Source organism: Mastigoproctus giganteus, chromosome 13 (assembly GCF_048544385.1).
Source record: "Mastigoproctus giganteus isolate SK-2022 chromosome 13, ASM4854438v1, whole genome shotgun sequence".
Classification (NCBI taxonomy): domain Eukaryota; kingdom Metazoa; phylum Arthropoda; class Arachnida; order Uropygi; family Thelyphonidae; genus Mastigoproctus; species Mastigoproctus giganteus.
This window is the reverse complement of record NC_143587.1, coordinates 16,152,000-16,168,934: the sequence shown is the minus strand read 5'-3', so window position 1 is coordinate 16,168,934 and position 16,935 is coordinate 16,152,000. Positions and strand designations below refer to the sequence as shown.

At 37.2% G+C, this 16,935-nt stretch overlaps 1 protein-coding gene across 9 annotated transcripts in view; it reads right to left on the bottom strand.

Annotated features, from left to right (window-relative positions):
• The window catches only part of LOC150075804 (oxysterol-binding protein-related protein 6-like), a 401,843-nt gene that overhangs the window by 67,110 nt on the left and 317,798 nt on the right, over positions 1–16,935 (bottom strand). For all 9 annotated transcript variants that reach the window (XM_090387959.1, XM_090387962.1, XM_090387957.1 and 6 more), the window contains 2 exons: positions 15,396–15,532; positions 1,145–1,264 (listed from right to left, as the gene is read on the bottom strand). In XM_090387959.1, coding sequence (XP_090244085.1) covers positions 1,145–1,264; positions 15,396–15,532 — 257 coding nt within the window. The remainder of the gene's footprint in view (positions 1–1,144; positions 1,265–15,395; positions 15,533–16,935) is intronic.

Sequence of the window (16,935 nt, the reverse complement as noted above, 5' to 3'; positions counted from 1 at the left end):
TTGTTTTGTTTTAATTAATTAACCAACATTCTGTCTGAAAATTGATTAAATTTGCAAGTGTGGAATTTGATAACAACTGTAGGAGTGTCAAGCTGATTTAATTTCACTTTTTGGTGTATTTCATCATATCCAAAACAACTATTTATGTCTTGTAAGGGTTATTCCTTTTAACCATTTATTTAGTGTATTAATATTAATCATGTCTTATTTTCTTTCATTTATGAAGCTACCTGAAGAACTTTGTAATAAGAACTGGAACAATAATTCATGGGATTCAAAGCATTAAGCTGATATATATTATGGATTTTTCCTTTTCTTCTCTGATCTGTATCTGGGGTTTTGACTAAGTTTCAAATAAATCTGTTTTACTAGAATAAAAAAAAAAAAAAAAACCAAAAAACTTTTTAGCAAAATATAACTTTCTGTGCTAAGAAACATATGATGATGAGCCATTTATTACTAGTGAACAGAAAGATTCATTGCTAAAATAATCTTGTACAATGCATTAAAAAAAAAAAAAAAACCTCTTTTCAAGTTTGGCCATAATTCTCCGGTATAGAATGTATTCATTGTAAACTTGTTCCCTGTGTTCATTATTATTATTCTTCAAGATATATTTTTAAAGGTAACATTGTTTTTCTTCCAGGATTATGTTTTCAATTTTACTTTCCTGCAATATTTAATTTTATACTTTTTCCCCCCTACAATCTTATCTGAAGGTTGTTAGCTGTACTCAAACATCTGCCATTTTCTGAAGTTAATACCATACATAATTTGCTGATTGTAAGCGATATGTTGGCTTTGCTCATCTACCAAAATTAATTATATTTTGTGCTCTACTGACATCAGATTTCATATGGGGGAAAAAAAACACACACACACACACACATAGAAAATAACTGAAGTTTAGTCCATCTACAAAGAGCCACAGAAGGTTGAGAAATATATTTTTATAGTCTATAGGTTTAATAAAACATCTACAAAGATACTATAAATAATAGTCTATAAAGATAGAAAATCCTATAAGTAGAGAAGAACTAGAGGCAGTAGATGAAGTAGGAGAAGGTTATAGGCAGTGGTCCACAGGCAGGATAGATGGCTACAAGACACAGGATAAGAAATTATATCTAACTTTCTAACTTACAGTGTTTTCATCTCCATTATCTCCAGCTGGAGTACCAGCAGCAGGAGGAGCACAAGTAACGTCAGAGAGTGTATGAATCTGATGAAGTTTGAGGCATAGGTCTCTGTTCTGTTGAAGGGCCTATAAAATAAAAAAATTATGCTTAATATTTCTGCTAACTTTATTTTTTAATAATGATTTCACTTATTAATATATTTAGATATATGTTCCAGAGAAAGATAAAAAGAACTGAATTAAGATATTAAAAGTTTATGTATAATCTAATGACATATCATTATGGCAATTTGTATTTGGGTTTAAATAGTTAACTTTACTAATAACACTGGCCAACATCATTTTTATCTCTACTAATATATCAGCTGTTTGCAGTACATTTTATGCACAGATTTTGAAAATAATTCTTAAAAATTCACATCACATCACAATTTCTACATATATAGTTTTTTTTTGTTTACCCACAATACATATATCTTACTACAATTTAGGGAAGTAGATGTAACTGAACCATTGTATTAACTACAAATAATACTGTCTGCATGTGTTCATAGGTGCACAGTAACGTTGGTAAGTGTTAACGTGTTCAATTTGGTCTGTCCGTCTCTCACTTCTCTCTTTCGGTAATGGAAAGACAGTTGTAGTGTAAATATGTGTGCAGTTTAGCTGTGTATCTTTGCATATTATTTATTTCTTCCATGTTTTCCTTAGCACCATACTGCTAAAATGATTAAGCAGATGCAAAGAAAGAGCCCAACTCACCCTGACAATTTCTGCTATGTGTGTGTGCATGGATGGTTAATCAGAGGATGGAAATCTATAGTAGTACCAAATGTGCATATTTTTTGTACTGTGGATGAAACACTGGTGATAAGGACAAAACTTAGGCTCCATATGTATGCTGTATTATCTGACGATTATGACAGGTAATAGAGCACTTAAAGTATTACCTGTTACAGGTAATACAGGTAATTGAGTTCATTTTGTTTGCTTACATAGGTATTAATACTCAGCCATAAGGTCATGGGATCAATGGTTAGTTTGGTACAGCTATTAAAGATTACAGGGAGGACCCATCTGAGTATTTTTGGGGGTGGGGGTGAATGAACAATGTGGATTTGTAAACAGACTAACCAGAGAAGCAGCAGTTTTTTATTGTCAAAGCAGTTGAGAATGCAAAAGACCTAGAAATGATTGTAAAGTCAGACATGAAGCTCTCTGACAGTGCAGACAGGCTGCTGGAAGAGCTTATTGGGGAGGGGGTATTCTGTCAATAACATACAGGAATTTTGCTAGCAGAGACAAAGATGTGATTATCCCACTGTATACAGCAATGATAAGGCTACACTGTGAGTATTGTATATAGTTTTGGAAGCCTTATTTTAGGAAGAAATATACCTGTTAGAATAGGTACTAAGAAGAGCAACAAGATTAGTCAGGATGCTCTTATCAATTAGTACTCTTACTAATAAAGAGTTGAGTGCTGCAACAGTGTCTGGAAATTAGGCACCTACTTTAATTGATGTGTTCAATGCTTCAGTCAGAAGACTTGACTGAAGTGCTCAATGCTTTAAATGGAGTTGGTAAACTAAATGCTAATGGCATCTTTACTCTTTCTTGGATATAAATTAAATTAGTATTAGCATTAGCAGAGGAATATGATACAAGAAAGCTTATATAGCATCAGCCAAAAAAAAAAAAAAAAAAAACCCTTCCTATTTCATCCATCCATTTGCTCTAAAACTTTGTCTAGTTCTTTCCTGAATTTGTTTAAGCTATCAACTTCCACAACGACAGATGTAAATTTGTTCCGGCAATCTACTATCCACTGGTTAAGGCAAATTTCCACACATCTATTCTACAACTGTCTTTCCTCAATTTGAATTTATGCCCTCTCAGGTTCATAATCTGTGCAAGAGAAAGACTCCCATCAGCACCGAGCCTGCTAAAACTATTCAAAGCCTTATACACCGAAATCAGATCACCACGAAGGTGTCTGGTCTCCAGACACCTTATGTCTTTCTTGCGTTTTATATGCACGTTTATACAATGATCATTGTGAATCTCCCTTGGCAAGCGATGGACCATCATGTTGACTGAAACAAGGACATTGATCATGTGGCCCAGAATGCTGTATTGTTCATATGCATGTCTCAGGTGCCTTATTTGCAGGAAAGGCAAATGAGGAAAAATAAGCCTTCTGACACTAAATCCAACTTCAGTAAATGTGATGGAATTTCTGGGTAGACAAAGCCGTTTGACAATTAGATAGCACTGGAATAGCGCTGGTGTTGTTCTTAAGTGATTCCCTGCAGCTATTACACATAAGGATCCCATTGACGTCAAAATCGGGAAATACAGTATGCATCAATGGTGTATCTTTAGCAGCTGGTTTCTTTGTGTTGTTTTTGAACCATAGACAATCGCAAATGTAGCATACAGAACAGATATCGTTTTTCATAAATCTCCTTTCAAACTCTTGATGCATGTTCTTATGTAAATAGTAGTCAGTGTAAGGAAAAGAAGCTTGATCACGTAAACTCATCTGCTATGCAATTGGAGGAATGCCCCATTGTACATAATTAATACTCACTTTGGGTACATCACTGTTAGATGGAGTGGCACTGTGGTTGAAAGCACTGCTAAATCCAATGCTTGATTTTCTGTTTGTCTTTTACGCAATCTCGATAGTCTTTGTCGTTCTCATGCACTCATTTTCTTTATTTTCTTAGATTGGCTTGCTTGATACTCTCAACAATGCTCTGCATTTAACTTCGGCATTGTTGAACACTCAGCTATAGCAGTGTGACATTCAGTCCCTTTCACTAATCAGAAAATTATTGATGTGAAAACATCTATAGTGGAATGTAACGAATTTATAGCCTAACAATGGAATGTAACGAAAATGTGGATTGCAAGAATACAAATACTTGTATTGTTGCAATCATGATTGTGACATCATACTATCCAGCAAATGGGTAAATAGGCTATTGACTTGTATTTTGCTAACCTCGTCCAAACGTTGATTTGGTAGAATAAGTAGCGGGCGTGAGCAGAAAACACTACATCATTCATTTCTTCAGTTCTAGCTGTTCAATTTTAAAATGGTTCTGATTTTTGTCAAAGACATTTTCACATAAAACATCTTCTGTGCATCCTGGGTACACATGCAATTTTTTTTTTTTTTTTTTTGGCTGTTGCTGTTCAAGTTTGCCTCCTTGCATCATTTTTTCAATATTAATGCTAACAGACAACATTATCAGCATATATAAAAAGTATAATAAAGAACTAACAAAAAATAAATACTGAATAAAGGAAAAGAAAAAAATACTGGATGATTGACAAAAAAGCAATTAGGACTGTAAAAAAAACAAGAAAAAAAGATAACTATCCTGCAGGATTTACTAGAACTATATCACAGATACAGTTCTAGTAAAATGAGAATTTTTATAAGAGAAATGCAAATTCTTTTAGGTAACATTTATTTTGGAGACTCAAAGATATAACTAGACATAAAAAATAATCTTAATCAGGCTTAACATGCTAGAAAATGACACAATGAAAACTACACATAAAAAACAATGGAGAATTAACAGCAATTGTATGTAAGTCAAAGAAAGTGACAAGCGGTTTCACTTTTGAAACAGGAACTATTCAATAAAAGCATTACTATTAGTATTGACAGTGGCAAATAATGCATGAAAGCAAGCTTATACAGCGTCTAGTTCTTCCTTGAATTTATTTAAACTACCCACTTCCACAACAATGAATGAAAGCTGATTCCAGCAATCAACCTGTTGGCTGAAGGCAAATTTCTGCATATCTATTCTGCAACCATCCTCAATTTGAATTAATGCTCCCTTATGTGCATAGTCTGAGCAAGAAGAAGAATCCCATCAGCACTGAGTTTGCTCAAGCCATTCAGAGCCTTAAATACCTCAATCAGATCACATTGCAGGTGCATAGTCTCCAGATGTTGCAATTTGCAGAACTGAAGCCTTTCTTGGTAAGAGCATTCCTTTGTTACCCTCACCAATCTCGTTACCCTTTCCGTATCCAGCCCAGCAGCTCTATATTCTTCCTAAAATGAGGCTTCCAGACCTTTATACAGTACTCAACACATGGGTTGCCCATTCACTTATTAATGGGTTAATCATCTTATCACTGCTAGCAAAATTCCTGTATATCACTGATAAAACTCTGTGAGCTGTCCTCGCAGTCAGTTTTCACTGCTCAAAGCACTTCATATCAGACTACACAATTACTCAAAGGTCCTTTTCATTTTTCACTATTCCAAGCATAGTACCACACAGTTGATATATTATTCTGGAATTACTACTACTGACATGGAGTACGTTTCATTGTCAAAATTCAATGGACATTTCTCAGCCCATCTGCCTAATTTAGAAAAATTCTATATATTTTTGCAGCAGCACAACTTCATTACTGAAATTAAATACTCTGTCAATTTTTGTATCATTTGCACACTCAGACATTAAGCCCTGATATAACCACATCAATATCATTAATAAACACAGAAAACAACAATGGGCCCAACACCCAACCCTGTGGTACTTGACTAACAACATTAGTCCACAAAGAGTAGTAGTGTTCATTGATAACCATTCTCTGTCTACTCCCAATCAACCATCTCTTTATCCAAATCAGCAACTTTCCCTTAATGCCATATTACTCCAATTTGTACAGCAGTCTCTTATGTGCAACATATCAAAATCTTTCCTGAAATCTAAGTACAATACAAAAATTATTTTTTGCATCCAGTTCCTTTGTCACTGCATCATAGTATCCAATCAAATTGGTCAAAGGTCACCTAAACAAACCCATTCTGTGACTGAAGTATAACTGCACTCCTGTCTTGATGGTCCTACATTATTTTAACCAGCAACTCCATTATTTTTCCTGGAATGTGAATAATTGCGGACTTGTTAGGCTAACAGGTCTGCAATTATTCATGTTACCATTTGATATTCCTTTGTGAATTGGGGATGCATATGCACATCTCCAGTTGACAGGAACCTCCCCTTGAATCCAGAGATGTTCTAATAATTATAGCTAAGGCTTTGCTTACCTCCTTTGCTGCCTCCCTTAATATGATTGGATAGATCCCATCCACCCCAGGTGCCTTTCTTACATTTAACTTCAACAATTTCTCTTCCATTTTCCTCAGTTATTACAAAATCATTTAGCTCCTTGTTAGAGTTTGATAAACTTTTTCTCTATTTCCTTAAAGAATTCCTCATGAGTGAATGATGCAAAACTATTCAATTTGTCAGCAACCTGAGCAGGATCATCAACAGTTAAACAACTGATATGAAGTGGCCCAATGTGATTTAATTTCTTCCTTCTTCTGTTAATATAAGCACAGAAATCTTTGCTGATTTTCTTTGCCAGAGATTTCTCATAATCTGCCTTTGCTTGCCTAACCTCCTTTGTGACTTGATTACAGACTAATTTACATTAGCATTAGCATTAGCATTAGTAGAGGCATTTGATGCAAGAAAGCAAGCTTATGCAGCATCAGCCAAAAAAAAAAAAAAAAAAAAACCCACTTCCACTTCACCCCTCTGTTCGTTCAAAATACCTGTCCAGCTGAGCCTTAAACTTATTTAGGCTATCAACCTCCACCACAAGGGATGGCAGTCTGTTCCACCAACCAACCACCCGCTGGCTAAAGGCAAATTTCCGCACGTCTATCCTACATCTGTCTTTCCTCAATTTGAATTTATGCCCTCTCAGGTGATTTTTCTGAGCTAGAGGAAGAATCCCATCAGCATTGAGCATGCTTAAACCATTCAAGGCTTTATACACCTCTATCAGATCACCTCGCTGGTGCCTAGTCTCCAGACACTGTAATTTGCAAAACTTAAGCCTTTCTTCGTAAGAGCACCCCTTTGTTCCATTCACTAATCTTGTTGCCCTTCTCTGTACTCGTTCCAGCAGCTCTACATCCTTCTTGAAATGAGGCCTCCAGACCTGTATACAGTACTCTAGGTGTGGCCTGACCATTGCCTTATACAATGGAATAATCACCTCCTTATCCCTGCTGGAAAAATTCCTGTATATCATTGACAATACTCCATGAGCTACTCTTGCAGCCCGTCTGCACTGCTCAGAGAACTTCATATCTGCCTGCACAATCACCCCCAAGTCCCTTTCATTCTCTACCACTGTCAGTGTAGTACCACAGAGTTGATACGTTGCTCTGGGGTTGCTGTTTCCCATGTGTAGTACTTTACATTTGTCAATGTTAAACTTCATTTGCCACCTCTCAGCCCATCTGCTCAACCTTTCCAGATCCTGTTGCAGCAGCATAGTGTCAGTAGTGTCCTTGACAACCCTGCCAACCTTTGTATCATCTGCAAACTTGGACATTAAGCTTGATATACCATCATCAATATCATTTATAAATACAGAAAACAATAATGGACCCAACACTGAGCCCTGAGGGACTCCACTAATAACATTAGTCAACGATGAGCAGTGTCCATTGATTACCACTCTCTGTCTTCTCCCCCTCAACCACCCCTTTATCCATAGCAGCAATTTGCCTCCAATGTCACACTGCTCCAATTTGTGTAGCAGTCTTCCATGTGCAACAGTATCAAAAGCCTTTCTAAGATCCTAGTATATAATATCAAAGTTATTCCCTGCATCCAGTTCTTTTGTGACTGCATCATAGTATCCAATCAAGTTGGTCAGGCAAGACTTCCCCTTAACAAAACCATGCTGTGTCTGAGCTATAACTGAAGTCTTGTCTAAATGATTCTGCAGTGCTTCTTTAACCAGTGCCTCCATTAATTTTCCTGGAACAGAAGTTAAGCTCACAGGTCTATAATTACTTGTGTCAGCCTTTGATCCTCCTTTGTGAATTGGGGTCACATTTGCACATCTCCAGTACATGGGTACCTCCCCTGAGTCCAAGGAAGCTCTCATAATTATGGCTAAGGGTTTGCTTACTTCCTTTGCTGCCTCCTTTAATATAACTGGATAGATCCCATCCACCCCGGGTGCCTTTCTTGTGTTTATCTTCAACAGTTTCTCCTCCACTTTACTCCCAGTTATTTCAAGATTCTGTAGCTTACTGCTAGAGTTGAATACACCTCTGGCATTCTCCTTGCTGAATAACTCCTCATGTGTGAATGTCGATGCAAAATATTCATTTAGTTTGTTAGCTACCTGAGCAGGATCTTCAACAGTTGACCCATCAATATCAAGTGGACCAATCTGATTCATCCCCTTCCTTCTAGAGTTTACATAAGTAAAGAACTCTTTGCTGTTTTTCTTTGCATCCCTTGCCAAGGATTTCTCGTAATCTGCCTTCGCCTGCCTAACCTCCTTTGTAACTTGGTTGCATATCAACTTGTATCTATCATAGGCTTCTGTGTCATGTGTTAATTTGTAAGTATCCCATGCATTTTTCTTCTCTGCCATATGCCTCATTAGTTCATCTGACATCCATTTAGGCCTAAACCTTGAACAATATTTCTTAGTTGGTATGTAAAGCCTAGTAGCTTCCAAGATAAGTTCTTTGAATGCTTCCCATTTTGAATTTGCTGTTGGTAACATCATCAGTTGGTCCCACTGTATAGAATTTAAATACTGTCTCAGTCCATCGTAGTCGCCTTTACGGAAGCAATAACCCTTCCCTTTACCCCTAATGGTAGTTACCTCTTTCAGTAAATCCCACTTCAGCACACTGTGATCACTGCCACCTAGTGGTTCATTTATCTGCAGATTCTTAATGCATGAAGAATCACTGCTGATAATCAAATCAAGAGTATTACTCCCTCTAGTTGCCTCCCGAACATGCTGATGTAGAAAACAATCATCCAATAAATCCACAAAAGCCCTGCTAGTGTGTGAGTAACCAGCCCCCAAATTCCAGTCAATATCTGGGAAATTAAAATCTCCCATTATAAGACTCTCTGATTTACTGGCCCACTCTATTTCCCTGTACAGTTCCTTATTATACTCATCAGAGTCATTAGGCCTATAGCACACTCCTACTCTCAATTTTGATCTCCCAATGCTTATGTCACACCAAACTGACTCAACACTGCACTGTCCGGCGATGTCGACTGGCTTCACTTCCTTGGTTTTTATGTGTTTCTTAACTAATAGCATAACCCCTCCCCCACTTCCTATCCTGTCTATCCTTTCTGTAGACGTTGTACTCCCCAAATTGCAGTTCTTCATCCCTTATATCTGTGTGACACCACGTCTCTGATATCCCAACAATATCTGCCTTTGATGTTTTGAGCAATACCTCAAATTCATCAAATTTATTTACTAAACTCCTAGCATTGGTGTACACGCAAGTATACCTGCACCTGTTTCTATTCTTAGCTACCCTAACACAACCCATGTGTTTACTTGTACCGCAATGGCTCCCAGCAGTCTCTGAAATACCATGCATCTTGTTTTTCAGGCTTCTGCTCATTCTAATAGAAGCAGTGCAAGAATCTCTTTCACCTCTGCCAGTGGCTACTGTCAATCTATTGGTCTTTGTCTCCCCCCAAGCTAGCAGTTTTCCGACCCACCTAACACTGCCTCGATAGCATCAGCAAATATTCTTGCACCCTTTCTATTTAAGTGTATCCCATCCCTGTAGAAGCAATCTCTCCTGTTAACAAGTACAGTCCAGGCTGAAAAAAATTCTACCCCTTGAGCCTTGCACAATCTTTCCAGGGCCGAATTGATCGACAAGGCTCTCATCATATACTCCCTCCTATCGTGTCTGGGCAGAATTGCAGACACTTTCAAATTCAACCCTAATTCTCGGCTTTTGTTCAACAGTGACCTGTACTTGTTAAGTAATTCTGCCGGTCTCCTACTCTTAATATTATTAGTGCCAAAGTGTACAACTATATCACCTTTTGTGCCCTTAAAAGATGATATTCGCTCTACAACGTCATCAACCTTTGCCCCTGGCAGACATACCCTGGTCCTGTTCCACCTATCTTTTTTACAAAGCATGTTCCCCGTTTCCCTGACAATAGAGTCACCAACAACTACTAGTTCCTTCGGGACCAGCGCATTCTGCCTTGGGGGTTGTCTCTGTGTCACGCGATGCCCAAGTGCAAGCTCTGGCGTTGATGTGGGCAGCTGAGAGCTTGATGGGCCCCTCAATTTAGTTTCTTCGAGGGCATCCACCCTGTCCTTCAAGCTCTCATATAGGCCCACAAGAACGCCGAGTTGTTGCCTGATATCGAGCATCGCACACACACAAAGACATCCCCCTTGGCAGTATCATGTCCCGTACCCGATTGCTCTGCAAACATCAAGCAAACAGTGCATTTTATAAGGCTGTGAGTCAGAGGACAACTGCCCCCCTCAGTTCTGCTCTGAGCCACAGCGCTTCCATTAGCTTGAGCCTTTTGCTTTGCTGCTCTGGTCTGAGTCATGATTCTATTAATTTATTAATTAATTATAATTAATTATGTTATGTTATTAATTATGTTAAATATAATTAATTATATTACGTGTGTAATCTAAGTCGTTATATGTATTTATTTAAACGTACAATTTAACTGCTAACGAAGTTCAACTAACGCTATCTAGTACGGCATACAACTATCGTATCACAATGGCGGGAAAATTACGAACGGTAGCGGAGTTGAAACACGTGGAAACCTTTACCGATACTTTTATGCAATTACAAGGCCGAGTAAAGAATAAATACACCAAGTTAATCAGAAAATCACAAAATAATGTTATACTACTAAATTTAAATCAAAAGTTTTAGAAAAACAATAATTTCAAATCAATAAAAACCATCTACCATAGGCTTCTGTATCACCTGATAATTTATATGCATCCAAGCATTCAATGTACCTTTCTTCTCTGCTACATGTATCAACAGTTAATCTGACATCCATTTATGCCTAAGCCTTGAACAGGATTTTTTTGTTGGTATGAAAAGCCCAGTACCTTTTATGATTATTTCCCTGAATTCTTCCCATTTAGAATTTGTTGTTGGTAACATCATTAGTTGGCCCCACTATACAGAATTTAAAAACTGTCTGAGATCACTGTAGTTTCCTTTACAAAAGCAAAAACCCTTCCCTTTATCCTTGATGGTAGTTACATCTTTAAGTAAATCTCGTATGAGTACTATGATCACTGCCACCTGGTGGTTCTTTTACCTACAGATTCTTAATGCATGAAGAATCACTGCTGATAACCAGATAAAGAGTACTGCTCTCTCTTGTTACATTTCTAACGTGCTTCTGTAGAAACAGTCATCCAATAAATCCATGAAAGTCTTGTTAGTGTGTGAGTGACCCACCAGCAAATTCCAGTCAATATCTGTAAAGTTAAAATTCCCCATTATAAGACATTCTGATTAACTGGCCCACTGTATTCCTCTGCAGTGCCTTTTCTGTCTGTCCTTTCCATATACATTGTACTCCCCATATTCAAATTCTGCATCCCTTATATCTGAGTGACACCATGTCTCTGATATCACTACATTGTCTGCATCTTGACTTGACCAGCACTTCAAATTCATCAAATTTATTTACTATGCTCCTAGCATTGGTATACTTGGAAGTATAATTGAACCTGTTCTTGCTCTTAGTTACCCTAACACACCATGTATTTCCTTGTTCCATGATGACTCAGACAGGCATTGAAATCCCTAGTACCTTGTTTTCTGGGCTGCTGCATATTCCAATACAGGCAGTGCAAGATTCACTTTCACTTCTGCCTATAGCTATCATTAATCTATTAATTTGTGCATTTCTCTAAACTAGCAGTTTCCGCCCACCTCATAACACTGCCTTGATAGCATCAGCAAATATTTTTAATGTACTACACTTTTTTTTTTTTTTTTTGACACCTTTGATATTCAAAAAAAGCAGGGGAGACTGTGTGAATGCAAAAATAGGCACACATTTCTACCTTTAAAGCTTTGAGTTAAATATGAAATAAATGAACATCATGTGCATCAGAGATGATATAAATGAAGTGGAACTTATCAGTGATTAAAGAAAGCATTCTCAACTATGTGCAATTTGTTTATTACAGTAGTGAGTCACCTCCGTAGCCAGGTGGGAAGGAGCAGCAGTGCATAGCACACGCTTCTTGATTAGACCGGGGTTTGAGCCTGTCACCACCAAATACGGAGGATGCGGAAAGATCAGGGAATGACCACCGCATATCCCGGGGCAATATGGCCTTAGTTGCTAATGCTCCTAAAAAACCAACAACAATAACAACAATTACAGTAGTGGGAAACTGACATTGATATAGCAAATCCTATATGCACATGCAGGTGCCTGCACTGATGAATCGACTAAATTACCTGAATCTGATATTTCATTGATTCCATAACTTAATTTCCTCAGAGATGAATATTGACACACACACACTGGTCTTATTATTATTATTAGCCATATGGTACAAGGAAGCCTGAGGCTCATGCCGTACCAGGCAAGAGAGGGAGAGAGAGAGAGAGAGAGAGAGAGAGAGAGAGAGAGAAGTAAAAGGAAATCACAAAGAAATAGAAGAATGATGATATCCAGCTCAGGACCCCCGGGTGAGCCAAGCCCATACTCACCAGATGTGAGCCCATCACTAACAGTTGCAAAAAAGCTATAGAGAAGGCTGGGAGAGGTAACTACATTCCCATTAAAGTCAAGCATTGGTCAGGAGGCTTCTATTTGCTATTTGATGCTGTTTTGTTGCCGTGAGTCTTGATGATTAGCTAGGAATCTTGTGATCCTAGCTGATCATATTATTAGTGGGATACAAAAACAAAAACAACAAAAGGCTATTGTATAAACTAGACAAACTGCAATTAATGGCAAACTCCTTTACTGGATTAAGGGATGGTTAAAATTCAGGAGACAAAGAGTAGTCACAAATAGCTATATCTCAGGGTGGACCAATGTAGTAAGTGGATTCCTTCAGGAATCAGTGTTGAGGCCACTTGTTTCTTATCTTTCTTCATGACATTGGTGAAGTACAGGGGGGGGGGGATTGTTATAGTTTGCTGATGATTTATAGGTAGGAAAGGGTGGCTAACAATAAGAACCAGTGAAGTTGTTTTCTTCAAAATGACTTAGATCAGTTGTACAAATGGCTTAAAGGATGGCACGTGAAGGTTAATGCTGCTAAATGCAAGGTTTTGCACCTAGGGAAGAGAAATCCAGAAGCTACTTACAAGCGAGGAGAAGTGAAGGTTAAAAGTGTTCCAGGACAAAAAAGACTTTAGGGGTTACAATTCTGTCAGACATGAAATTTTATATGTGGTGTAAACTGGTAGCTAGAAAGGCACATGGTATCCTGTCTCTGATATTTAGGACCTACCCAAGTAGGGAAAAGGATGTCATCATTCTTTTGTATAAAGCAATGGTGAAACTGTATTTAGAATACTGTGTTCCAGTCTAGAGGCCACATTTGAAAAATATATTGAACTTCTAGAAAGTTCAGAGAAGGGCAACCAGATTGGTAAGAGGTGCAAATCAATGTTCATATGAAGAATGCCATAAAAAGTGTGGACCACAAAGCATAGCATATAGACATCTTTGGGGGGGGGGAAAACTGATAGAAGTATATAAATCAGTAAAAACAAATGAGCTATATTTTCAGTGGCAAAAGAGAGAAGAATCAGGAGCACAAATACAAAATTTTCATAATGGGAAAGGTATGATTGATAGATTTTTTTTTTTTTTTTTTTGACTAATACCAATATCATTTATAAAAATTCTTTTTTTTTTTTTTTACCAGGAATCAGTGACAAAATAGTAAGATTATTAAAAAAAAACAAACTACAATGTAAAAACAAGGCTTGCCACCGTCATGTCTCTGAAACAGCTCCTTAGATACAGGAACCCACTGATTCAAACTACTGGTAAATGAACCTACAAAATCAAATAACAAAACTGTGAAGTTTAGGTAGTTATGGGACAGTTTATGTGGGTCAGAGCATGAAGAAACTGGCATTTACACTCAAAGAACACCAGACAGATACTGAAAAAAAGTGACACAGTGGCCTAAGACACTGCACAACAGCCAGGGAAGATCATAGGTGGAATTTCTCCAACACAGGCATCTTAAATTCGGACAAGCATCACATACCCATGGAAGCATTTTATATTAGAGCATTGCCAAACATAAATCTACTCCAAAGGCCTGCTTATCAACAAGGACATGTTCCATGTATTCAAGAGCACAGTGCTGGCCCAGACTAGACCCCAGAGTTGAGGATGCCAACTTTAAGGTCTGGTCTCAATAAACATCAACCATCCTGAAGAACTGGATCCACTGACAATCATAGTAATATAATCAGCTAAGATTGTAGCATAAAAACTCAGAGCAACATAGCAGCTTCAAACAGCCAATGGAACCTGCCCAACAAACCTCTGATTTTAGCATAATGCATCACTAACAGCTGCAATGTTTATTCTCCTCACTGGCCTCCACTTCTCTTTACTTCAGTTCTTTCTTTATGAGTCATATTGGTCACCTCTCCATGCTTTGTCTAGAACTTTTGTTTTGATGTTTATAACTCAACAGTTAGCGTCATTTGTGACATTTGGAGCAGACATGTGACATTGAGTTGCGTAATATCGAGCAGTTTACCTTCAACTTTTTGTGATGAAAACAATGGACCATGTAACTCTGTTGTTAATGTTAATATGTTGTGTGTGTGTGTGTGTGTGTGTGTGTGTGTGTGTGTGTGTGTGTGTGTGTGTTCATTCAATGGATTCCATAAAATGTCAGATTCAGGTAATTATTGATATCTTACAGTTTATTTATCAGCATAGGCACTGCAAGTTGATACAGGATTTGCTGTATCAACATCAATCTCCCACTGCTATAATAAAAATCCTATGTGTAGTTGAGAGTGCCTCCTTTATTCACTAGTTTGAAACCTTATATGACATCATTCAGATCATATATCGAACTACAATATAACATTTTTAGCATCCATTACCCTTTCACAAAAACCAAAAATCAAGAGGGAGGAAGGTTTTATCCAGGTTTATTCTTTTTTTTATAGCTTAAAATAGTGATATAAGTGGGAAAGCACTTTAAATGGAAACCTTATGAATTGCATGGCCCTCTATATGATTGCTCATGGGACCAGAAGAGAAGTGTTAAAAGTGAGAAAGTACTATGAGCAGGAATGCTATAATGGGAGTTTACTGAAATCAAAAATCACCCTAAATATTAATGCTGAAAAAAAAAAAAAGAAAAAAAAAAAATTGATGAACAGCAAAGGAAATACCTGATTTAAAGAAATCCTTAGATTGGTGATGAAGCCACTACTACTCCCAGTAGGCACAGCTTCAGCCTCAAGAACTTGTTTTAACCGCTCTCTTTCGGTCTGAAGGCTGTGTAACATTGAGCGTAACCCAGTATGAACTAAATACAAGAAAAATTAATATAATTAAATAATAAATTCATATCTTCTCCTTCTTACCTGCTTAAGTTTAGTAATAAAAAAAAGTAATATCTTTACACATTTCATTATTGGCAAAGAAAATATTTACTTTATCAGATGAAATGAGAAAATATAAAAATGTTTTATAAATTACAGAGTTATTGGAATTATAAGCCAATAACATAACATGATTACCACACAACTGCAGCTGTGAGTAGGGAAGCAATTCCACTTCTTTTTGAAGCAAGAATGATTTTCTTTTTTGTTTAGAAATCGTGCAAATGATGGGCAAACGCAAGAGTTGTGCTTTCATTTAAACAAAAACTTGAAATTATTCAAAAGTTTGAAAACAGTGCATCCGTTAAATCTCTAAAGAACCATTATAATGTTGGTGACCAAACCATATGCGATATTGTAAAAAATAAAGGGAAGCATCATATTGGACATGTGAGTAGTGCGTGGTAAGTTCTTTATCTATCGCCATACTTTTTATGGCGATAGATAAAGAACATTTTTGGATATAATGTTCAGCAACCTAATACAATTAGGTTGCTGAACGTTTATTGATACAGCAAGTCCCCGACTTACGTTACATTATTTATAATTTTTTTTATATGACTGAAGATTTCAAGTGAAGGGGACACACATTTCAGAATTCTCACAGAATTCCAGCTGTTGGTATTATCACAAATGCAATAAGATCGAGTTTACTACCTGTTTATAATTAATTGGCCGACGGTCTAGCCAGATGGGTAAAGTGCCTGCCTGGCAACCCAAAGGTCGTGGGTTTGATTCCCGCCTCGGGCTTGGATCAAAGTACTGCAAAAACCTTGGGAGGTGCATTATGGCTACAGAAGCCTATGCGCCAACAACTACCAAAAAAAAAAAAATAAAATAAAAATAAAAATAATTAATTGCACTAACAGAAAAGCCCAGTAACCCGGAAAGTGCAAATTGTTTTTATTGTTTTATGGAAGTGACCTCCAGAAATGTGCTTTAGTAAAATGTGAGCTCGTGTGGAGTAATAATAGTGAGTTTTTGCCTTAACCCTATGAAGTTCTTTACAGAAAATTTAATTTTGACCATTATCATGGTGCCGACTAAGAGAATAAGTGACAGCGGTACTAGTAAGTCTATCAAGAAAAGGAAAGCGATCGAGTTGGATCAGAAAATTAAAATAATAAGGATATATGAAAATGGCCAAACATTAACAAGTATCGTGCAGAATTCAGATTTGTCAGTGGCAATGGTGAACACAATAAAGGAGAAAGACAGAGTATATGAGAAGCAGTTGGCACCAATGAAGGTCAACTATAATAAACAAGGCTACGAAATGCATACCAGTTTTTACGGTACAATAACGTATTTTTTCTTCCTTTTGTTT